Source organism: Pelmatolapia mariae, linkage group LG22 (assembly GCF_036321145.2).
Source record: "Pelmatolapia mariae isolate MD_Pm_ZW linkage group LG22, Pm_UMD_F_2, whole genome shotgun sequence".
Lineage (NCBI taxonomy): Eukaryota > Metazoa > Chordata > Actinopteri > Cichliformes > Cichlidae > Pelmatolapia > Pelmatolapia mariae.
The window spans coordinates 14,015,215-14,040,021 of NC_086245.2; the positions used below are offsets into that span (position 1 = coordinate 14,015,215).

General features: G+C 40.1%; 2 protein-coding genes across 4 annotated transcripts; one reads left to right on the forward strand and one right to left on the reverse strand.

The window, feature by feature from the left end:
- Positions 1-4,088: 4,088 nt before the first annotated feature.
- On the reverse strand, positions 4,089-5,703 carry LOC135933774 (protein S100-A10-like). Its single transcript, XM_065471943.1, has 3 exons — positions 5,573-5,703; positions 4,488-4,637; positions 4,089-4,350 (listed from the first exon to the last, which is right to left on the reverse strand). The coding sequence occupies exons 2-3, from the start codon at positions 4,614-4,616 to the stop codon at positions 4,189-4,191; spliced, it is 291 nt and encodes a 96-aa protein (XP_065328015.1). The 5' UTR covers positions 4,617-4,637; positions 5,573-5,703; the 3' UTR covers positions 4,089-4,188.
- A 4,093-nt stretch (positions 5,704-9,796) lies between these two features.
- On the forward strand, positions 9,797-24,712 carry LOC135932918 (tripartite motif-containing protein 46-like). Of its 3 annotated transcripts, none has more exons than XM_065470667.1 (12): positions 9,801-10,362; positions 12,802-13,063; positions 13,286-13,475; positions 14,134-14,332; positions 14,885-15,031; positions 15,777-15,872; positions 16,211-16,464; positions 17,326-17,447; positions 17,649-17,987; positions 20,857-21,086; positions 22,960-23,027; positions 23,361-24,712. In XM_065470667.1, exons 1-12 carry the CDS (start codon positions 10,270-10,272, stop codon positions 23,788-23,790), a joined length of 2,430 nt encoding a protein of 809 aa, XP_065326739.1. In that variant the 5' UTR covers positions 9,801-10,269; the 3' UTR covers positions 23,791-24,712. The 3 variants fall into 3 exon arrangements, with proteins under 3 accessions (XP_065326743.1, XP_065326739.1, XP_065326740.1); XM_065470668.1 differs by lacking the exon at positions 9,801-10,362 and adding an exon at positions 11,033-11,148; XM_065470671.1 differs by lacking the exons at positions 22,960-23,027; positions 23,361-24,712 and adding an exon at positions 20,093-20,157 and having other exon boundaries at positions 9,797-10,362; positions 20,857-21,085.
- The last annotated feature ends 95 nt before the right edge of the window (positions 24,713-24,807 follow it).

The window sequence follows — 24,807 nt, forward strand, 5'->3', positions numbered from 1 at the left end:
CGGATTCAAGACTATAAAAATGTTATGTTTATTGTTGATTTACAGTTTTTTATTTCACCCATTTGATTGACTTTATGTGACTACATTTTGGGGAAACCCTATGAGCAGCATTTTGTGGCATCTTTCTTCGAGGCTTTTGCTGATGAAAGGAGGGAAGCAGCATTTACATGTGAACTGAATCATGTTTTGTGCTCCATTTGAAGGTCACTTTTGTTAATTCTGTAAAAGAAAGTCCACAATTTGGTTCGTACATTTCATTCCGTCATAAACGAGTCTCTTGTGACTTTTGGTGGTGGAGTCATGGGACAAATGTTTGATCTGCTTTTAGAGATTTTAGAAGTAATTTTGCCCCAAATAAGTAACTTTGATCTTTACAAGATTTCATACATGATTTTGGAGCATTTGTGCTATTATGTAAATGCCGTTTTTCTACAAATGCATTAAAATTCTTTTTGACTTTTCTAACATGATGACCAAATGCACTTCCTCTTTTTAAAAACTTACCGCTTGGCACAATAGGACCAAAGAAATGAACAGTTACGTATGTTTTAAGCAAAATGTGCATCGCAGGAACCTTTAATTGTACCAACTAATTTCTGGTGTGTTTCTTTTGTATGTAATTAAAAAGTTTCTTTTTTTATTGACTTGTTTGAGATGCACATTATGTTAAAGTAAAAACACGGGGACAGTGACTCACTAGCACTGATTGTTATGGTTGTGAGTGGATCCACTCTTCTTTACAATTTTGCAGAGAGGCTGTGACTCATAGTCATGTCCCCAAAACCAAAGTCACAGAGTCCAAAAAAAAAAGAAAAGAAAGGAAGGAAGAAAAGAAAAAAATCTGCACTGTGGCAACTCTGTTTGCATGTTTGTTTCTCCCTGTCCGTGTGGCCTGTTGCATAACTTGAATTAGATATTTCTGGCATTGGTCTGGGCATTGTTTAGTCCTGTAATTAACAACTTCAAAGCGCAGCTGAAAGTAGATGATAGGTTAGAATTCACTGTCACCATCATTCACAACATTTTTAAACATTGTGCCATCCTTCTTCACTGTGTGGAAATCGTGAGTCACACATCTTCCTGTCGCCTTTTTCTCGATCTTATTCACTCACTCACATTTACCAAATAATGGAGGGAGTATCCATGGTCACCACATCCTGTGTCATATCCAGCTGTGATACACACAAAACTGTTTGTTCAGTACAACTGGAGTGGATTTAATCACACTCACTCAGACCAATTTTTAACACTATAATTACAGATATGTGCCATCTAGTGGTTACAGACATTTTTAGTGTCCAGCTCCAGCCATGTGTGCTGTAATGTAAGTTGTTTCTTCAGAAAGACATACCTCATGCAAATGCTGCATAGTGAATGTCACCCTAGAACCTTGTAGCTAGGATTATAGAAATAATGAAGTCATGCATTTACAAGTACCCGAGGAGGGAAACTATTTGGAGGTATGCAGCAGAGACAGTTTAAGATGCAAATCACAGGAAATGACTGGAGGAAGTATTCAAGAGTTTTATTAAGGTAACACTAATAATAGAAAAGTCCTCAACAGAACTGCACTAAAAGATGCTCTAAAATTATGTACGCATATGTGCATCTATCATCTTCATTGTATCAGCTGAAGTATCAAAAGTAAAAACTGAAGTGAAAGGCTACAAGACATGCATAATATTATCATTCATATGTCATGATTTTAGCTGGAGGGAGTAAATGAATGTTTCCATGTATTGATGTTCAAGGCCTTTACAGCCAGTCTGGTTGTTGTTCACTCAATTAATAAGTTTAGTGCCTCATTTTCAAAACACTCATTTTCATGCACTAAATTTCTTGTAACATTAAAAAAAAAAAAACTGCATACAACACTGCACTAGAAAACCTTGCCTTGTAAACAAGGGTTTTTTTTAAGGTGGGTGAAAACTTGCAAATTCTTCAAAACATACTTAACTAGAAGTACATGGATTTAACCACTGTCTAATGTTTGCAGTTTGCATGTATGCACCTAAACCTTTAGGTCATAGGCTCTTTATTTTGGTAACCTGTTTTGGTGTCAACTTCTGTCAGTTCAACTGGTTCAAAGCACCCTCTCTGTGTGTCTATCAATAAAAGAACAGAAGAAGAGAAGTGAAACAGCAGAATCAGGTTATAAAATACACATAGCAGCAACAACATTAAAACCACTGACAGGTGAAATGTATTGACCCTGCCTTTTCAATATAACGTTCTACCCCCTCTTCTGCCTTCACTCCCTGAAGGCAGAAGAGGGGGTAGGACTCCAAGACCCAGATTGCAACTTGAACAAGCTTGATTCATCGAAGCCCAGCCCTGCTGTGGATACTTCGTGTCCTGTGGACTGCAGGGCTGGGCTTCGATGAATCAAGCAGGACACAAAGTTTCCTCTCCCAAACACGCAGGTCCAATGGGACAGAGCTGTGGTGGCAGCTTGAGTAGGACCTACAAAATAATAAGTAGGTGATATTGGTGGATAAAGTGCCAAGTATAGGTTTTAAACTGTGGAATTTACATGTCTATTGGTTTCAAACGCTCACATTTGAACACTGGGGATAAAAACAAAAACCATACAACTAAATGTAACTGTGAATTGAATCAGTATCAGGATCACAATAGTTATTTCCCATGGCAACATCTGCATGCAAACTGGACGTTGGGGATGGTTGGTATGTTTTGGACATTAATGTTATTGTTTAACAAGTTTCCACAGAGAGGGGCTTTTTTTTTGGTGTGTCCAAGATGGGCGTGGCATGCCACAGTGAATATTTGGTACTCCCCGAACTCAGACCACAGAACGCCCCCGCCAGGAATGACTTGAGCAACTTTAAAACCAAAAGCATGCAGGATTATTTCAGTGAGAAAAATGTTGTGACAAATTTCATTATTACTATATTAGAAAGTCTGTGTTAGAAAACTAGACATGACACATACAGTGGTGTCACCGATCAATGTCTGGTAAGATCGAAGAGTAATTCATCCAGACAAATGATGATTTTCTTTTCTTTTAGGCAACATGATAAACATATAGCCTGCAGGAGGCACTAAATACAAGGAAATGCACTGAAAAAGCAGCAGTGTCGGAATCTCAGCTGTGGGTCACATGGGCGTGGTGCAAACTTTAGCTACACACACACACACACACACACACACACACACACACACACACACACACACACACACACACACACACACACACTTAAGACTCATCACATAGTCACATAGCAACTTCAGTGTTTTCCTAGTATCCATGAACACTGACAAACCAGTAGTTAAGCCCTGCCCAAAGCAGTGTTTGCCAAGAGCTCAAGAAGACCTCTTCCTCCTGGGTTTAGCCTTTCAGGCAGGCTTTTCTCAGGCAGTAAAAGCTTCGATGACTTCACTGGGATCGGCAGACCATCATAGTAAACAGTGGCTCATAGTCTATCTGCACATCTATCAATAACAGATTTGATTGCTGGAGCATGCCTGAGAGGTAGGGCTGCCTGGAAGACTTCATTTTAGAGCAAAGATATTTGTTCTGTTCTGTAAGAATAATGAGAGACGGGTGGTGAAGGGGTTATCCTGTTCCCCTCTTTCTTTCTCTGGTGTTATTCAACTTTCACCAGACATGAAACACAGTGGGATTTTTGTGATCTGCACAAGAGCAGTGATGTGCTGTTCTTGTGAGTCAGTTGAGGGCTTGCAAAATACAAATCAAACTGACTAGGCAATGTTATCACCTGTTTTATTCATAGAGTTGCAACATCCTCTGAGAGTTTATGCCTCACTGAGAGAGGTGTGTTCATGCCTACAACATTCAGCAGATTCCTCAGAGCAGTGATAAAGCAGGGACTTTGTCAGGGAGGGAGTGGCTCATCTGCCCTTTAACACTCGGGGAAACATAAAGTACTCACTCAATTACAATGCCAACAGAGAAAGCTGTCTGGATTAAGCTTTACCAGCTTCTCAAATGGAAATGGTTCTGGTGCTTGCTTAAAAAAACACATGTATAAAAAGTTGAAGGGGATTTATAGGCAAATCTGTCTAATTTAAAGATTACATAGCTAGGAAACACAAGACACAAGAGGTTTAAAATGATTCAGCACTTTTAATGAACAAAACTTTAAAAAAAAAAAAAGCAAAAAAAAGCAATGCTTTTTGATCTCTTCTCTTCCACTGTTGTACTTCCTACTTCTTTCCAGCCTTTTTCATTTGCAGCTGATAGCACTGCTCACAGGCAACAGACAGTCCAACAACCAGAGAAACAAACTCCTCAAAGTTCACAAGACCATCACCGTTGGCGTCCAAGTCTTTCATGATCTTGTCTACAGCAGCAGGATCTTTTTGACACTGTGTTTAAAAAAAAAAGGGTGTGTGAGGATACATCAGCAACAGTGAAATTGCACAAGAGGTGGCATAGTATTGGATTACAGTGTGTAAATGATGCGCAGTGTGATTGTACAATTTACGTTTTGGTCTCATCTCACCTTAAGGAAGCTGGAAAGCTCAGCCTCCATTAGCTGTCTGAGGTTTTGCCGGGTGAGCGAACCGTCCTTGGCGTAACGGTGGAACACCTTGATGAGTCCTTCCATGCAGTTTTCCAGTTCTGAAGGCATGGTTGCTGGAATGTGTTTAGGCTGAAAAACAATGTTCAGAAAATGTTGACTATGACAACTGATAGCAATTCAGTTTAACATCAGCTGACATTTTCCAAAGAAGTCCATAGAAAGCATTTATGAAAGCTGCTGTGGTTGAGATGCTGTTAAACTCGTCCATTATTGATGGAACTGACACATTTGGGTCTTTGTTGTACTTCCCACTGATGAGTGATGCTCGTGGGAAGACAGTAAAGGTATGTCATTGAAATTTTAGTAAACCACTGTGCAAAATACAGAAAATCTCAACATTTGAGTTACTGTCTTTGTAGCTGTAAGAGTTAAAAGAAAGGAGAAGTAGGAGGGAGGGTGTGTTATTTGTGCGCAAGAGAATGGAAAATGTGAACAACTTGAACTGAAAAATGTGAGACCCAAAATGGTGGGATTCAATGTGAGTAATGAGATAGGACACTGCAGGAACAAGCACATGTGTGTACATGCCCACAGTCCAACCACACCCTTACAAAGGCTTATATTTACTATATGGAGACCTAGTTAACTGTCTTAAATGTGAATCAGAGCTTAATGTAAAAATGTTAATTATATATTTTATTAATAAAAATAATCATAACACTGGAAAAACAATTAAAGTGTAATTCATGTGAAAGATTGAAAACAAGAGAAAGAAACAAGATAAACTAACTAAAAGTTGCAGCCTAACTTAGTTAACAGCAGAGGAAATACACAGATCCGTTAGATACCGTTAGAAATTCACCAAGAGGGAGCTTCAGTAAATACAAAGCAGTGACTGGGTACCCATTCCTTAATAGCTTAAAGTAGGTTAAACAGTATGAAACACTATTCTCACACCCAGAGGGTCCTAGCTGTATGTCTGTATGTTTTAGCAACTAAAGTTTATATTTAAAAAAAATCGTGGCAAAGCCACACCTGTAGGACAAAAGCAGAAAGTTTCTTACCGTACAGTTGCTGGGACGCGGTCAGCAGAAGAGGTGCAAATGCTCAGACGTCTGCAACAAGCAACAGAGATTTTATAGTCAGGCGCCGCCCTGGCTGTGCGTACTGACTCACACTGTGGCTGTGCAGGCGCTGGACTCCCTGAACAGTTAATACACTGGAAAGGTTAGTAATAGGAGAGTAAATATATTAGTACGACTTTAGCTTAAGTTCAGTCGTCTGAATTAAAAACAAGGAAAAAGTTAGTACTGCTGCTGATAGAAGAGCTAAAAGCCGTTTTTGTGGAATTTAAGATAAAGTTTCATTAAAGTTTAGGCTACCGGTTTTACAGACCCCCCGCCCCTCTCCACCGCCCACCTCCCACACACACGCTCTACTTTTCTGTGTTAATATCTCATAATAAACACACCTTAGGTTTAAGGGATTTTAAAAACTATTTACAGTAATTTCGAAAATCTGTAATTTACCTGTAAGACTTACTGATACCTAAAGAAGAGCCAATCAGCAGCATTCTGCTGAGGACAAGATCAATTCAGTAAACTAGAGCTATCATCCACAACAGAGGCAATCCAGCCAGTGTGGCTTCAAGGATTGTTTTGTCTGATATTATCTGCATTTATATTCCTATCATAACCTGAACCTTTACTCCTATTATCCTGAAATGCGTTTTATATCAAAGATGGACGACAGATAGCTGGATGGATACAGTGTGCCCCCTTGTGGTGAAAACAGGGTATTACAAATGGCACGCTTTGCAGCCCAGTGTTAAAGCTGTATTTGAATAACAACTCGATCAGTTCTGTCCTTTTTTTTTTGTTTGTGTCTCATTTTATTAACAAAGGAGAAAAAGAACATAATTTAACATGAAAATCACCAAAATACCTCATTGCAATGTTTCCTGAACTCAACTTTTTGTTATTTTAACCTATTTGATCACGCTATGTATTATTGCTAGGTATCTTGTTAATCTCATAGCTGGTCAAAGTGGAGGTACTTTTTTACTTTATTAGCCTAATCCTTAGTAAGAAATCAAAAATATTGTAAACCTGTTTAAAACGTTTATTAGGCAAATAACAAACTGTACACACACACACACACACACACACACACACACACACACACACACACACACACACACACACACACACACACACACACATTTCTTGCTGTTATCCATAAATACATCATTTTTAACTGAAAGAGCTACAAATACAGTACTTGCCTAACGCTCCTTTTCTAATAACTCGTCAGTTCAGATTTCCAGAGTTTTGTTTTGTTTCTTGGTTAAAGCAGTTCTCTTCTTATTATCAGACTCCTTTAGTAGTGATTTTTTGAATCAGTTTTACCAATGTAGTGATATGTCTGCTACTCAGGGAAGCATTGATGTGGACTGTAAACTGAGTTTCCATCAAACTGAAAACATGTCAGACCACAAGGAAATATTCCTCACCAGCAGAGGGAACTCTTGAACATCCTTTCCCATGTCTGTCATAATTATCAAAGTTTCCTCGCAGCACTTCTGTAACTTTCAATGTTGTATAAGCTTTTCCAAATTAAGAAAGCTTTGTGTCAAAAAAGACTTATCTTTGTTCATTTATTGATTTATTTTCCTAACAAAGATAATAGCACCTCAAGGCCATTTGCTGCACACTGAGACTACCTGGTTACTGTGCAACTAATGGTAATAAACAATTTAGAAGGCAACTAATTTATTGCCTTCTAGTGTCTGATGAAGTGTATCTATTAACTGAAAAACCATTTCAAAGCTTGTTCGGATAAAGAGACTGTAAATTTCTTTTAATCTCCAATTTTTCTGAAAATGTGAACATTTGCAGGCAGGGTTTATAAACACATTATGGCAGAAAAATACCTATATCAGTTATTGCTGTATAGAGTGGAAGAGAACAGGGAAGTAACCTTAATCTAATTACCTTTTTGCAATAGTAATCCTTTACCCTTATCATAGGGTTTATTTTAAACCCTATGATAAGGGTATCATAGGGTTTAAATCATAGGGTTGAGCATACTTGCACAGTTCAATAAAAGATCTGCAGAAGAAAAGAAACACTTTCTGATTGCTAGCTACAGCTTGAAGTAAAGCGGCTGTTTTGTAATAAAAACAGATTGACCTAGTCAAACACAGCTGAGGCATGTATATCTCATGTTCATTATTCAAACAGGAATTTTAATATGAGGGAGTAGTCTACACACCCAACAGAGAGCTGGTTAGGTCATTATTGAACACACCTGTCAGGAAACTTTCCACCTGTGGAAGAAACACTGAGACATGTGAATAGCTATGGCAGTCTTTTTGAAGACACTCACTCACGCCACTGACAGTACTGACTACCCACCCTGACTTCACATGTAAGTTTCTTAGTATAAGTTCTTTATTTCTTTAAAGTAAATTAAAGCAGTATCATGGCTGCACAGCCCAGTTTATTACACTGACATCAGTTTCCTTTAAATTATGAATTTAAGTTCTGTTAATAATACTGAATATAATGTCAAAATACAATGATTGGAAACAATGTTTCCAATGAGGAAACTACAATCAGTTTTATTTCATACATGTGTAGTTTTGCTTGAGCACACAATAAACATAAAATGATCAGTCCCCCTATATAATTTAAAGTAACATGATGTAACATATGTGAACATGCTATTTTTCCTAAATTTTTTCTACTTGCACACAAAACAGAATAAGAAAGAAAATAAGAAGAAAATAAACAAAACAACCAGTGTCACTACTGAAAAACTGACTTTTTTTTAACTGACCTCTGTTGGTTTGTCTAAATTCAGCAAAGGTTTGAGCTCACACCTAAGAAAGCATCATGACAACAACAAAATAAATCAGTTTAGACTCAAAATATTTTTTGATTCCAACAAAGCAGAAGATGGCTATGCAAAGTTATCACTCACTGGAGTGAGAAGTATCATCAAGAAATTCAAAGAGAGACACTCGGTACAGAACAAGCCTAGCAGAGGTAGGTAGAGAAACATTTCAAAGACTCTTGAAAGAAAAGAAGTGCGAGATGTGTCTAAAGACTCCAGAACAGCTGCCAAGATCCGAGTGAGTGACTTCTCCAAGTCTGGAATCTGCAGGCTACAATACGCTACTTCAGATAGTAGCCAGAATGAATCCTCCTACATCTATGTTACGCATTCTGTCAAGTTTAGTTATTGAATTTTCTGAGGATCCTAAAACATGAAAAAAGTGATTTCTCTTTATTTATTTATTTTTATGTACAATATCTTTGCTTACGCTAGTTCAATTCAATTCAATTCAATTTTATTTATATAGCGCCAAATCACAACAAAAGTCGCCTCAAGGCGCTTTATATTGTACAGTAGATAGCACAATATTAAATACAGAGAAAAACCCAACAATCATATCATATGAGCCCCTATGAGCAAGCACTTTGGCGACAGTGGGAAGGAAAAACTCCCTTTTAACAGGAAGAAACCTCCGGCAGAACCAGGCTTAGGGAGGGGCGGGGCCATCTGCTGCGACCGGTTGGGGTGAAAAAAGGAAAACAGGATAAAGACATGCTGTGGAAGAGAGACAGAGATTAATAACAGATATGATTCGATGCAGAGAGGTCTATTAACACATAGTGAGTGAAAAGGTGACTGGAAAGGAAAAACTCGATGCATCATGGGAATCCCCGGCAGCCTACATCTATTGCAGCATAACTAAGGGAGGATTCAGGGTCAGCTGGTCCAGCCCTAACTATATGCTTTAGCAAAAAGGAAAGTTTTAAGCCTAATCTTGAAAGTAGAGATAGTGTCTGTCTCCCGAATCCAAACTGGAAGCTGGTTCCACAGAAGAGGGGCCTGAAAACTGAAGGCTCTCCCTAGTAAATAGCCTCTATATAAAACACAAAAAGTAGCTGCTTTCCCAAGTATATTTATGACTTTGTGTTGTTTTACCTACTCTATGTCTGCGTTGCCGTCATCATATATCTTTATTTATTTATCATTGTAGAACTGTTAAATTTGTTGCAATTTCTGCTATCCTCTTGGCCTGATCGCTCCTAAAAAAATACATTTTTATAAGTCAGTGAGAGTTTTTGCCCTGATCAATAAAAGATATATAAAACTCCCTTTGCCAAAAGCTGGTTGCAGCTTCTATCTTATGACATGATTGTTTTTTTTTTCTGGCTCAAACTGACATCATCCACGAGAGATGTGTTCGAGTCTAGGCCAACGACTCCTTTACAACATTTTAAATCCCGGAAATCAGTTTTAAACCGACAAATACTGTTTTTTCCCCACTACGTTCTTGAGCTATTAAGGAATGGGTTCCTGGATTTACAGCGATTTTCCCTGTGTTCCGCATCAGCTGAGGGCATCCGGTGCAGGATGGGAAACGTAGGGGGAGGGATGCCTGCGTGAGGAATAAAGCCACAGGCATCTTTTAGTAGTAGCTATTCGGCGTGGATGTACTCGTAAATTAAGAACAAATTATGATTTTTTTCCAGAAAGCGTTTTGTTTTTATGCCTAAAAGCAGCACACGGTGCTTCTTATCAGTCGGTAATTAACGCGCGTAAAAATGTCCAAATTAAACATCTAATAGAAAAAAATAATATTAATATCCAAAACGCTTCTATATTCAAGACATATTTTCGGCATATTTCGCGTTCTTAATATGTGTTACATGGCCATCGGCCTGGACACACCACGATCTATTTCCAGATGATGAAAACAGGGGGAAGCTATGCTCTTAAAATGGCAGAGATGGATTTAAAAACAGCCACATCAGCGATGGAAGCCTTGGTTCGCGCCACCGTAAGTGTATATCTGTGACATTGTGCTTTTAGTTGATATACGCTGAATATAACGTGGAGTATGAATTTGTATTTATTTATTTCTTTTAAATAAAGAGTAGCTATCATGTTTTATCATGTTTTAAAGGGAAAAAGCGAATTATCGGCGTGGATGGCACCTGCCGGAGTGTCTCTATCACATGGGCCCAATCCCTGTGCGATCTGTTTCTGAACCTCAATTAAAGTCCACTGAAATAAAAGAAAAATAAAACATGTTTTTCTTATCATCTTTAGCCAATTAAATATTGATCTTCTTCGATTTTTGCTTTACCGACATTAATGACCTACATATCAGACTTGAGCTTAACCTCCATTCAAATGTGGCAATTATAATAACGTCATTAAAAAATAATAGCATGGGTGCAGACCCAAATGACACGTTTCTTTTTTCGGCACTCCGGATGCTCGTTTCCATGGAGACGAGATGCAGGACTCGGGGCTGCTGCTGAGACAAATAAAAAAAAAAACGTGTATCGATGCATCTGGGAGCATCAAGCATCGCAGGGTTAAAACCTAGAGGTAATTTTAGACACGGCTCCAACAGAGCGAGGTGCACACAGAGCACGTTCAGCAGTCAAAGGCAGTCACGTGCGTTATCTTTTCCGTCGCCATAGCCCGTTTCCTCCAGAGCCCATCGTACCTGCGCTAGGAGGTCGTTGTAATCGCTCAAACCCCTCCCCTCTTTGCACTACACAGACACTGCTCTGATCCTGGAAATGCTGTCATGGCGCCTAGATTCCAGGTGAAGGTAAGGATGCGCTGCTTGTTTTTCCGCGCCGGCCTCAGCAGCAGCAGTGCGGACTGTGCATGTGAGATGGAGGTAGAGAGCCACAGTTTGTAGCTGTGCGCTCAGCCTGCAGGAATCGGAGGTGCTTGAAAATGCGATAGGCTAAGCTGCTAGAGGATGAGAAAAAGACAGGCCAGAGTTGACATTGGAGAAAATGACTGAGGTGGACTGAGGGAGGAAGGAGGTTATTAGCATTAATCCAGTTTCATACTTCAATGCAGGTCGTCGCTATCCGCCAGTTCTCTCCGTGTAATTCTAATTTGACTAAGGTGGTGCTGTCTGCAAATTGGGTAGATGGTGCGCTATCAGCCAGTATCTGCACATATTTTCTCATCCGGCTTTATTGTATGAATGTAGACCTTTCCTTTTTATATTCCCTTCATGATATTCCAATTGTTCTGCATCCCTATGCATGATCTTTGTGTTTTAAGTAGCCCTGATGGTGGCATCATATCGCATCACAGTGACACAATCCCCAAATCCCCTATGCAGCACTGTCAGTCTGTTTGCCTTGTCCTGGTTTTGAAGTTAACTCATAATGTCTGTGATGCCCTGCAACCAGTTTGGTAGTAGGTTCTGTGTCAAGGGCATCCACAAAGCAAAGGGGGGGGGGGAAGGAGGTCCTCATGACTGGGAAAAGGACAACAAATAAAATATACTATTATTCTTAACATCACTGGACATAAAATCTGTGTATTTTTCACATAGACCAGGATGTAATGAGAGTGGAATTAATCTTTTATCAGATCAGAGTGAGTGCAGTGGTAAAGTCACAGGTTTATGCAACAGTCAGTGTCCTTTTCTGTCAGATCAATGTCCTTGAGCAGAGCACGCGTTAAGTGCTCCAGAGGTGCGAGTTTTGATTCGCCATCCAGGTCTGTTTGCTGTAGTTTCACAAAGCGAAGGTGCTGCATTGGCAGTAATGTATAGAAAAAGACAAATGCATTATCGAACCTGATTTTGTGTGCTAATATATTACACATTATTACACATTTTTACAAAATTTCTTAGAAACAAGTGTGTTATAGAATTTCTGAGACATAAAGAAATGTGGCTACTGGCTCATGGTCACATGCATGGCTGTGATTTAAGAGATGGGTGGTTGAATAATTAATGCCTCATCTTAATCCATATTTAACAAGATTGGCACCCTGTGTCGCCTGTGTGGGACATCTTTTTCACATTGCCAAGTATTTCTCAGGGTATCTGCTGTGAAGCTGTTTCCCCTCAGTTATACATCTGCAAGTCGGACTGGTCTAAAACGTGAATGCTGTTCTGGTACTGAGTAAAAATAAGTCTATAGAAGTAAGAATCAAAACTCTTAAGTATAAAACGACATTTGGCTGAGTCATAGTCTTAATTTTGCATCTTTATGCTATAATTGGATAGTTTTAGATTTTAATCAATTCCATTGCCATTCGTGTTTGAGAGCTTTTTCCACTGCCTGCAAATTTTAGTTCCATTTATTCAAGTTAAATTTCTTTTGTGCACAGTCGGTCGTCTGTGTACTGCATTCCTAAACACATTCATCTTCGGGATGTCTGGATACTCAGCCTGTTTTTCTCTACAGCACCATGTGCAGATAGTCATCCTTTGCTTATTTGCTTCCAACAGTCTAACATGAAGAGCCTGGAGCATGAGTTGCATTGCCCCGTGTGTAAGGAAATAGTCAAACAGCCTGTGGTCCTGCCATGCCTGCACAGCGTCTGTCTCTTGTGTGCCTCCGAGGTCTTGGTAGCAAATGGATACCCGCCTCCAGAGCTTCCACCAGAACCCAACTCACCAGCCTCCACACCCAACACCCGTTCACCTCGTCAGGCACGCAGGCCCACACCTAAAAATGAACAACGGCCCATTGACCGCGTGCTGCGTTCAGGTTTGTAGTACCTCTCTCCATTTATAACCTAAGTTAATCTCACAAAGAGAGGGAGGGTGTTTTTGTTTTTGTCAATGAGGCATTCTTTCTTAAAAATAGCCTTAGGTTTTTTGGTGTAATGGGATTGCATTTTCATGCCATTAAAAAGAAATGGCAACCATGATTTTTCTTAATTGTTTACCTTTTTCTTTGTTTATAACTGGTTTTACTTTTTTGTTTAAGGTCCACACCCCCCTTCACCATCCATGCCACGGTCTCCCGGTTATGGGACGTACCCAGGTAGACGCCGTAAGGAAGGTCCACCCTTGGTGATGATGTTCCCCTGTATCCCCTGCGGCAGAGATGTTGAGCTGGGAGAGAAAGGCCTTACTGACTGTCTGCGCAACCTCACCTTGGAGCGTATAGTGGAGAGGTAAGTATAGACTCAATCTGCAAACAGAAGATTGGGAGCTGTGGCTCAGGTGGTCGAGCAGGCCATCTCAAGGTCAATGGATCGATCCCCAGCTCCTTCAGATGAATGAATATTAGAAAAATGACCGTGTATGTGACTGGGCGAATGAGACTTGTAGTAAAAAGTGCTTTCTGTGTTTAACTTGAGCAGAAAGATGCTATTTGAGTACAGATTAATGACAAAAAAAGTTAGATAACCCTACAGATTGATGATGTCCTTCAGTGCTCATGATGTTTATGGACAAATGTAAATAAGGAGAGGACTTAGACCTGAAAAGCAGAATGTATGGGAACAGAACTTATTGTCAGTATTCAGCAGCTGAACCAGCACTGAGCGTGCACTGCAACATGCTGTAGCTACCCTGGCTGACTGCACTTCCACAGCTTTCCATTCATCACCTGCTCATTACCATTTGTCTCAAGCATACCCATGGGCTCGAATTACTCTTTGTTATAAACATTTGTGTTCCTTTAATGAGAATTTATTTCATGTTCAAATATTCAACTCATTAATCCTTTATTTGCTTGGTTGCCAGGTCCCACTTCATTAAAAAAAAAAAAAGGTGGAACAAGCTCAATAACTTGAGGCTAAATCAGTCTGTCTCTCTTACCTTTCTCAGGTACAGACACACGGTGAGTCTGGGCAGTGTGGCTGTGATGTGCCAATTCTGTAAGCCGCCTCAAACTCTGGAAGCCACCAAGGGCTGTGCTGACTGCAGGTCTAATTTCTGCAATGAGTGTTTCAAACTCTATCACCCATGGGGAACGCCACGGGCGCAGCATGAGCACATCCAGCCTACACTTAACTTCAGACCAAAGGTACTGAAACACTGACACACACATACTGTTCATCCACATCTGCTTGTGCTAAAATAAAGCATAAGTGACAGCAGACATGAAGTCTTTTCTTACACTTTTTAACAATACATGGTTTGCTGAGGGTTTATAAGTATTAATTATGTATGTTGTTAAATAAGTGGTAAACTGAGTGTAGTTATATTGCACTGCATTATATAGAAAGTGTGATTGCCATGTGAAGCACAGTTCAAGTTGCATAAAGGATAGTAATTGTACATTACTGTAAGACTGCATGGATGGAACAGTTATGGTTTCTTTCCATGTGAAAAATATGGATTTCTGACCCACTTAGATTATAACATCACAAAGAAGAAAATACAGAGACCCCTTTACATTTACTTTACTTTTGTTTTTCAGAGCCCTCCGCTGGCTCTTGGCTGCTTAGCAAAAGGCAAAGCAATAAATTACCCAGGCATCCTCACACTTGTGTGCTACATTCCTCTGTTTTCTTCCACTCAGTAAAAATGTGCCTCAGATTAAACTGTTCTCATCTCTTTTGCCTGTCTCGCTCAGGTGCTGACTTGTCCAGAACACGACCAGGAGAAGCTGCAGTTCTATTGTCGGTCATGTCAGCGGCTGCTCTGCCCCCTCTGCAAACTGCGCCGCATTCACACCGGACATAAAATCCTTCCAGTGGCCCAGGCGTACCAAGCGCTGAAGGTTTGACTCACAATCTGACATCTATCTCTGTCCTGCACAGTGAAAGGTTTACTAGAGGCAGGAATACACACAAAGCAAACATGTAGTAGTGGAGCCAGCATATATGTGAATAGTGTGAAACCCTCCATTTCACACATTTCACAGTTTAAAATAATATATTATAGTAGTCAAAGACTGCTTCTCTGCTTCCTCTGACAAACAAACTGAAATCAGCTGATTGTAGCACAAGTGCAAATGCAACCGATAAACAGGATCGATTGGTAGGCACACTAACAATTCCAAGGAATTGGACTAGAGAACCGGTTCTTGATTCCCGTTCCTATCTATCCTTCCATCTTCTTTCACTTGTCTGGAACACCTCACCCAGGTGCCATCTGACAAGGTCAGATAAACAACCTCGACTAGCTCCTTTTGATTTGGAGGAGTAGCGACTCTGCTCCAAGTCTTTCACACAAGTCTGCAGAGATAAGATTCTGAGCTATCAAGGAGGAATTGTTCCACCACTTAGACTTAGTCTAGATCTCTAAAATAGTTTTGCACTTCACTAACATTTGAAGTGCAAACACCAAATATAATGAAGGTAAAGATAAAAATGAGGCAGTGCTGTTTAAAAGGCTACAGTAATTCAGCTTTAACTGTTAGACAAGCATAGTGTGCAAGACAATGCAGATGTGTGGCTGTGTGAAACTGATAATCCGTGTGCATTTGTTGTTTCTGTGTCACTTATTTGGTGTTAATTTGACAGGAGAAGATTACAAAGGAGATGAACTACATTCTGTCCAACCAGGACACAGTTTTGGCTCAGATTACCCAGCTGGAGAGTTCCATCACACAGACTGAGGTGATTAATACTTCTGGCCCACAAAATCTCCCTGAACATGGGATTAAAATCAGTCAGCAGCTACTGCAAGTATTTGTTCAGCTTGGCTGTTTAGGATTGGATACTATGTACAACTGCTGCATGTTTCATGCATGATCCAACCTGTTTGACTCTTTTACAGTAAACCTGTTACCTACTATAGCTGGCATCCCTAATCATATAATTACAAACCTATATAACTCCAAAAATGTGTCTTTTGTCAAAGTGTTTTAGAATGTTTTTGGACCCTTTTTAAGAATGTACCAGCAGAAGCCTGGTGTTAGTTCTCCAAACTTGTCTTTGTGCTTTTTCCTCACCAGGTAAACAGCGTGTCGGCCAGAGAGCAGCTGGCTCAGAGCATCAGGGATTTGACGGCCGCTCTCGCCGAGCGTCACGCTTCGCTCACCCAGGCTCTGGAGGGGGCACGGCAGAAACGAGGCGAGGCACTGGCTGCTCAAGTGGCGGAGAGACGTGGTTTGTTGGAGCACGCTGGGCTCATGGCGTTCACGCAGGAACTGTTGAAAGAAACAGATCAGCCCTGTTTTGTGCAGGCTTCTCGCCAGACTCATAACAGGTTTCCTTTTTGTTTACGTTAAGTAATCACTCTCTGATTTGATAGAATAGATCTTAGATTAGCTCTTCCTTTCTTTCTTTTTTGAGGGGAAATCTTCAGAGACTTCTCTTCGTGCATTCTTCTCTGTGTTGTTTGGCTTCAGGGTAGAGGAAGCAGGCTTAGAATGTATAGGAATCATAACTTCATTGGTTCCAATATAGGATTCATGTTTTATAATGGACTTGTTTTTCAGCTGATCATCTTGCCAAATAAAGAAACAGCATAAGCAGTGTTGTCAGTAAATCCAAAGAATAGCACAAAATGTGTGTATTGTCAAAATTTCCAGTACCATATTTTTATTCTTGGAGTTGCTTTGCATGAGTCTTATTTATATAATACTAAGCCCCTTTGTTATTTTCTTTCTGTAACAAACTGTTTTAGCTCCCTTGCACCTTTGGGCCTACATTCTTATGACTGGCTGCCTAATTTATTACATTTACTGGGACTATTTGTGCAGACCCTTAACTCATTATTTGAAAGTTCAGTTTATTGTTGCATCTGTTATTGTAAAAGTAAATATCCATTAGAGAGGAGGCAGGGAACACCCTGGCTAGGTTCAAATGTAAATACGTGAAAGGGAATAAGGAAAGCCCCACATATAGCACAGTATCTGGAAATAAAAACTGAAGGGATGTCACTAATGTGCTGTTTATGTTTTTTTTATTATAATAGGAAATATAGATTAAAAACAGTCTTATCTTTTATTTATTAATTAATTTTCTTTTTCATACGTCCTTTAAAACTGTGAGTCTTCCTCACTGTCCCTCCTGAAAGCCTTTGTTGATTCCTCTGACGCCGCTCTCTCTGTTTTCACTGCACTAGGCTGAGTAAAGCAATTGAGAATCTGCAACATTTCACACTAGCAGCCGATCCATCATTCAGACACTTCCAGCTGGACGTCTCCAAAGAACTTAAACTCCTGACAGAGTTGAACTTCATCCAGGGTGAGGAGGGTTCTAGTTGAAGGTTAAAAAAAAGATACGAATGAAATAGAGTAAGAGCGGGTTTTCTATTGACTTTCTAATTAAACATTCACTGTCTAAATAATTTCATACCAACTACATGTGAGCAGGTTATAGAATTATTATTATTACATATATAACATAACTTAAAAATTTGATCTAATCATTACGTTATTGCCATAGTGCCCTTGGCTCCAGTGATCGATACCCAGCGTAGTCTGGCCTACGACCAGCTGTTCTTGTGCTGGCGACTGCCCCCGGAGTCTGCACCATCCTGGCACTTTTCTGTAGAGTATCGCCGTCGTGGTGTAGTACCAGGAGGAGCGTCCAGAGGTGGGATCAGAGGAGGACTGGCTGCTGCACGCTGGGGCTGGCAGCGATTGGACGAAGTGAGTGGAAGCAGCGCTGTGATTGACAGGTTGGAAATGGACAGTGTGTACGTGCTGCGGGTGAGAGGCTGCAACAAGGCGGGCTACGGAGAGTACAGTGAGGAGGTGTACCTGCACACCCCGCCTGCACCAGGTGAGGGTACACACCAAGCTTCTTAGTTGTCCTTATTAACAACTGAACAGGAAGACTTTGTCACAGTGTAAACACACCCAAACAACATGGCTGTTTGAGGAAAAACAAAAAACAAAAAAAACAAAGAAAAAAAAAAACAAAGAAAAAAAAAAACACGAAACATGTCAAACTAGTTTGACATGAGGTTGCCTACATGCATGTCACGGATTGTTGTGGGAAAGCAACCACACCTTGAAACTGGACTACAACCAGTTTTATACCATATATATTTTTGGGAGTCAATGTTTTATTTATAAGATCTTATCTGCCGACTCAACATTTACCCCAATTAATAATCATGACTATGACACCAAGCAATTGCATCCCAGTTTAAAGTGCAGTGACTTTCAGGCATTGCTTCAAAAAGGTTCAGATGGTTTCCTGCATAAAGTCTTTTGAATTTTCTGCACAAGCAGCCTCTGTAAGCACTGTGACTTTGTCAGAATTATCACCTTATGATTGTATCTCTCTTTCACCAAGCTAACTAATAATAAACATGCTGTGTATAAACACTGTTGTGTAAAAGTATTCGCCCCATCTTTCTTAGTTTTCTTCATATGTCACACTTACATGTTTCAGATCATCAAACTAATTTTAGTATTAGACGAAGATAATGCAAATACAAAAAGCACGTTTTTGTATGATGATTTAAAGTTCTTAAATGATGATTTCAATTATTAGCGGGGGGGGGGGGAAGCTATCCAAGCCTACACGGCCATGTGTGAACAAATAATTGCCCCCTAAACCTAGTCATTGGTAGTGATGGCAGCAAGAACTGCAATCCAGCTTTTGCAATACCTGCCAGTGAGTGATTCTCCCAGTCAGTCCGGCTCTGGAGGACTTTTGTTTTAATTCTGCCAAACTGGAGGGTTTTACGTGTAACACTACCACAACCATATTTGACTGTTGCACAGAGTGCTTTTATGTTACTTTTATCTTGGATTTTATTAGCAGCAAACCTTCAAAACCTTCCAAAAAGTTCAACTTTAGTCTCAGTCATCAGTCCACTGAATATTTTCTCAAAAGTCTTTGGGATTATCAGTATGTTTTTAGGCATTTTTTTTTGGTTGGCCACCCCTGGTTAAAGACTCTGTGGTTTGTTGATGGCCCAAAGTCTTAGAAATGGCCTTGGTAACCCTTTCAAGACTGAGAGATGTCACTGATTTTGTTTCTCATCTTTTTCTTTAGATTGTGGCATAATGTGTTGCTTTTTCAGATCTTTTAGCCTACTTCACTATCAGACAGCTTCTTTTTAAGTGATTCTTGATTCAACAGGTCTAGCAGTAATCGGGCCTGGGTGTGACATGTTAAGTTAAATTCTTCTGTCCAAAAGCAACTGCAAAAAATAAATAAATAAACAAGAAAAACGGTGTAAACACAAACCCCACTTTCCTTGGTGAAAGCTTTATTACTTGGACTTTATTTTCTGATTTATTTTGTCTGTTTCTCTCGCCATGTAGGCACGTTGCTTGTAACAGAAACACAGAAACTGGCACCAACATTAACTTAGCTCACAGTAACTGTGCATGCTGGAGGTAAAACTGTAAGAAAACATACCCAGAGTAAACACCCAGTAAACCGTTCTTGGCTCACAACGTCTTTTGTTGCAGGCATTTTGTGCCTAAGGTGTTTGGGTTTTTTTTTAAACTAGCGTAGCTAAATACAACAGGCATCTCTGTTACTCTTCCAAATACGTTTGCTGTACCTCAAGACTGCTGTACCTAAAGACCTCAAGGTCTTTAAACAGTATCAAATATGTTATAATTACTCAGAAAAGGAGATGTGAATTCGGATGGTTTATCCCTCTGTTGAGTGTAAAATGCATCATACACACTTGACACGTTCACCACATCGCACCCATTTTTTGTTTTTTCATTTAAAATGAAAGCATTGGAATGCTTACTGTGGTGAAATGCTTAAAAATCCATTCTCTTTCCTTTTCTGTCATTCCAATTTTCCTTTCTCACTTATTTCCACTTCTCTCTCTCTCTTCACTTTTGAACCATCTTTACTTTCTTACTCTTTATTTCCTCATCTTTCTCTCATGTATTATTTCCATTTCACAGCTTTCTACTTGTCATCCTCAACTGTGCTACTTCCACGCTGCCAAACTACGTGCCTCCTACAGAACGTAAGAAGTGCACTCATACGTATTCTCTCACCAACTCTCTGTACCCCATACCACTAAATTATTTGGTCTTTTCCCTGTTTCTCTTTACGGTCATCCCACACATCCTCTGTTCTTCCACCCCTGCTTAGACACCCACTCATCCCTCCGCCTCCCACTTTAGCTCCTGTAACGAGATCTGTCTGAGTGCTGATGAGGTTTGCGGTTTGTTAAGACCTGAGGCTTAACAACATGGATCTGATTCAGATCTAGGGCTTTTTAACCATCGATTTGAGTGATTGCTGAATTCCTCGTGTCCTTGTTAGCTGTTGTTTCCTTCCTGCTATTGCATATCTTCCCACTGTACTTCCTGTGGAAATACTGCACTTAACTCTGCCAAAGCTTCTGTATTTTACTTCCTGAGTCATCAGTGCGTTGTGTGGACCAGTGTCCTTTTCTCTTCCAGTGCTGGTGGAAGGAGGTGCATGCCTGCTCTGTGGTCCTCTCCCTCTAGTCTCTCCTCTCAGCTGCTTCTTATTCTCCTCACTGTTTATCTCTTTGCTGTTTTCTGATTGTAAATCTGTCTGTCACCTCCTGTCACTTCTAAAACCCCCATGTGTCATCTCTGTATGCACCTGTCCCTTTGTTTTCTCATTTCTCCCTCCATTCTCTTCTTCTCTCCCCTCACTCTGCTGTGTCCTCTATCACACTCTCTCCTCTCAGTGCTTAACTTCTACCTGGACTCTCGCTGGGGTCTCCATGCCGACCGCCTGGTGGTCAGCAAAGAGCAGCGTTGTGCCCGCAGCGTTCCTGGTCTCTCTCTGCTGCAGGCTGCCGACCACGCCCTAACTTCCTGTCACCTGACTTCTGACCTACTTGTAGGGGATGTAGCCATAACACAAGGACGGCACTATTGGGCATGCTCAGTGGAGCCTGGGTCTTACCTTGTGAAGGCAAGTGAATTCATGTGCATACATTTCAACAATCATTGATTATTATTCATCTTTGGCTTTTTTCCACATCGTGCCTCTGTCCCGTCTTCCTCCCCTCACCCCCAACCGCCCCCACTCTCTGAGCCTGGTTCTGCCAGATTTCTTTCTGTTAAAAGGGATTTTTTTCCTCCCCACTGTTGACAAAGTGTTTGCTCATAGGGTTTAATCTGATTGTTGGGGTTTTCTGTTTTCTCCATATTCTTGCAGGATCTATACTTATAATATAAAGTGCCTTAAGGCCTTGTGATTTGGCACTATTTAAATAAAACTGAATTGAACTGAAGATTTCATGAAAACGTACTGCCAGGTCAATATTCCCATTACTGTGTGTGAAGTATAGTATAGATTTTTTTTCAAAAAACTATAAATATTCCTGATTAAAAATGCTTTAATCTTCTTTAAAAAAATACCCAATTTGAGCACTGCTTAAGGCCACAGGTCATCAGATTAAGAAACACTAATAAAAACAAGTGTGGTCTGTGAAACTCAAGGAAAATAAAACTTTTGTGTTTTTATGTTTATGTTTTTGTGTCCTGACTGCAAACTACCTCTTAACAGTTTCTATTTTAGTTTAAAGAAGAGCACTAGAACAGACAAATGGCCTCTTTGTCCAAACAATCTCAAAGTACAAACTGGCCTGTATGATACCGAGAGGTCCGAGATGTAACTTAGAGAACTTGCAAGCCATGAAGTTGTGTAAGCCATGAACGGCTTTAAGGGTATTTAAAAAATCCTAAAATCTAAATTTAAAATGTCCTCAGAGCTGGTGTGAGAAAGGTTCAATGGGAATGATGTGTTAATGAAGTTAAAGTGTAATTTCATCAGTAAGTTCAGCCATCTGTCATTACATTCAACCATAATGAAATGTTTGAATGAAATGAAAAAGTGTGTGTAAATGTGTGCATTTAAACACACTGCCTGCCGCCTTCCTTCTTCAAATGAGCCCTAATCCACTTATAATAGTGACAGGAACCCAGAGAACACATAAACCCACCACGCAGACTACAAGCAGTTTGTTCTCATTTTCGTGCCTCACCCTTGCTCCCTTTCCAATTTATTTACCTCTCATTAGTAGATGGGGATCTGCCTTGTCTAGGAGCCGCAGCCAATCCCTCTGAGGCTTTCCCCAAAGTGCAGCCTCAATTCATGCTTACGCCATCTGCTGTTATCTACTAGAAATGCTGTCGAATCTAAATGAGGAAATGGTTCCAGCTTGTGAAATAACCCAAACTATTTTAATTAATATACTGAAACTAATATACCTAATAATTGTAATTCTTTTTCTCCATGGCTCTATTTAAAGGTAATATAAACTCCAGAGTTTTAACTACATCATTTATTTTCTTAATGCAGATTCCAGCTGTCATAGATTGAGAGGCTAGACACGTTGACACACACAGAGAGGCAGACAACCATTCACACCTATGGATAAATTAGAATTGCCAATTAACTTAACTTACTTGGGAAGACATCTGAGTACCAGAAAGACCCCAGCCAATATCAAAAACTTTAGTATTTACCCCCATAAGGGTGACATACAACAGCTTCCCCTGTATTCTTAATGATGGGTTTTGATACCTCATATATATTAATAAAGATGTTGTCTGATGAGCATTAGAATAGTTTCCAGGTTTTTATCAAGGGTAGCTGCTCAGTTCAGAAAAGAGTTTCAATGGTTACGCCTATTGTTTTAAGAAAAAGGCTAATCCATTCTTTAAAATGCATCCACTTAATTAAAACAAGAACAAAATTGGATAACTTAAATGAGGTTTGCTCTAAAAATGAGTTCTTTATCAATTACACAATGGTTGTTTCTTTTTTCTTTTTGGAACAGGTGGGAGTGGGCCTGGAGTCCAAACTGCAGGAGTGGTTTCACCTTCCACAGGACATGGCCAGTCCCCGGTGAGCAAAGAAAATATGACAGCTCCAGATCCAGCCTAATAGATATTAACTCCAGCAGTGATGATCATGGAAATTATGATTTACTACAATATTAATGCTTATTTATGTGTGTTTAGGATCCACTCTTCAAATAGGATTACAGATTAGGTTTAATTGTATCTACTTAATATAAACAAAATCTTAGGTATGCAAAAAGTAGGAGGGTCTAAATACTCGACTCCACCTGCAAACATTTGTCACACATGCTGTGACTGAGACACCACAAAAACTAGTTTAAAGAAAGAAAGAAAGTGGTCAGAAAAGAACTTAAGAGCTCGCTCTGTCTCTCTGCAGCTACGACCCAGACAGCGGCCATGACAGCGGCGCAGAGGATGCCCTGGATTCTGCGCCGCCCTTTTGCTTTCTGACTATGGGGATGGGTAAAATCTACCTGCCACAGCACAGCTACCACCATCAACAGCGGGACCCCATCACCAACAGCAACGGCCATTCATCGCCCGCTGGCCTCACTTACCCGCTGCCGCCCCGGCTCGGTGTGTGCCTTGACTTTGAGAAAGGGCGCGTCACGTTCTACGATGCCCATTCCTTGCGGCCTCTTTGGGAAGGCCACGTGGATTGCTCCGGCCCCGTGTGCCCGGCTTTCTGTTTCATTGGTGGAGGGGCCCTACAGCTGCAAGAGCTGGTAGCCAATCGCAACGCAGATCAGACTCCGGTCAGACGGGTGACCATCCAGCCGCGAGTTTCCAATTTAAATAATGGCTGATCTGACGTTGGTAATCTGGAATGTATTTGGTTAATTTGTGAAGTATTTACAAAGCTAGAGCGAAAAGTTAGACATCTCAGCGATTTTGGTTTGTATTTAATTTTCTTCTACAAGAAAATGTTTCTATAGCAACAAATATGCAATGTAATTATGTTTCTTACGTTTTTGTTACATGCAGTTTTGCAAGAGTTACTGCTTAAGTAGTGTCTGGACTATCCAGCACCTGATATGTAATTATATCTTTGATGCTTGCACTTGTAGCCAGGCTATACGGCATACATTTATAAAGCTAATGTATACATAGCTTCACACAGTGTCGTCTTTCATGTAGAAGCTTTTATTCTGTCATTTCGTGTCCTTAATGTTTCTCTTTTGTTTCAGAGATATGAACATTATGTGAATACAAAAGAGCTTTTATTGCATCTATAACTAAATCTGTGTTTAACCACAGCTAATGCTAGTCATTCAGCCATTATGATCCCAACCAAAGTGATTGTTTTTCTGGGATGTAAATGTGGTAAATTAGAGGTAGAGAGGAACAATGAGGCAATACTGTAATTAGAGGCTCCAATTATACCTCTGCTGCACAGCTAATCACTAGTTTCCACACTTCTGTTTGTGCATCGCTGTTTTGGATTTCAAATAGTCTGATGTCTGTGTGTGTGCGTGAGTGTATGTGTGTGCATTTGGGTGTTTAATTCCCTGTTTTCACGGGGGCGTGTGGCTTGACTGATAACGGCACCGACTGGCAGATAGTGAAAACTTGTTTTCTCGCACACAATACTTTTGATTTTTTTTTCCCAACCTTGCTTGATTGTAAGTTAATGAGCAGCGCTTCTTATGAAAAGAACAGAAGATTAACGTGTAAACTTCGTCTGCTGACAGAATGTTTGCAAAAGAAAAATGGATTAAGGAAGTAAACACTGAATAAATTCAAATTGTTTAAATTATTACAGACTCACCTTCTGTTTCATTGTGTTGCCGTGGTTGTTAGAATTCAATCAGCGTTTCAGACTG

Excerpts from the sequence above, each read along its gene's own strand:
- LOC135933774 (XM_065471943.1), bottom strand. The coding sequence starts at position 4,616 with ATGCCTTCAGAACTGGAAAACTGCATGGAAGGACTCATCAAGGTGTTC. Across the intron at positions 4,351-4,487 it reads AGCTTTCCAGCTTCCTTAAG|TGTCAAAAAGATCCTGCTGC; the intron begins GTGAGATGAGAC and ends TTTTAAACACAG.
- LOC135932918 (XM_065470667.1), top strand. The coding sequence starts at position 10,270 with ATGATGAAAACAGGGGGAAGCTATGCTCTTAAAATGGCAGAGATGGAT. Across the intron at positions 17,448-17,648 it reads AGAGTTGAACTTCATCCAGG|TGCCCTTGGCTCCAGTGATC; the intron begins GTGAGGAGGGTT and ends TTATTGCCATAG. Across the intron at positions 23,028-23,360 it reads CAGGACATGGCCAGTCCCCG|CTACGACCCAGACAGCGGCC; the intron begins GTGAGCAAAGAA and ends GTCTCTCTGCAG.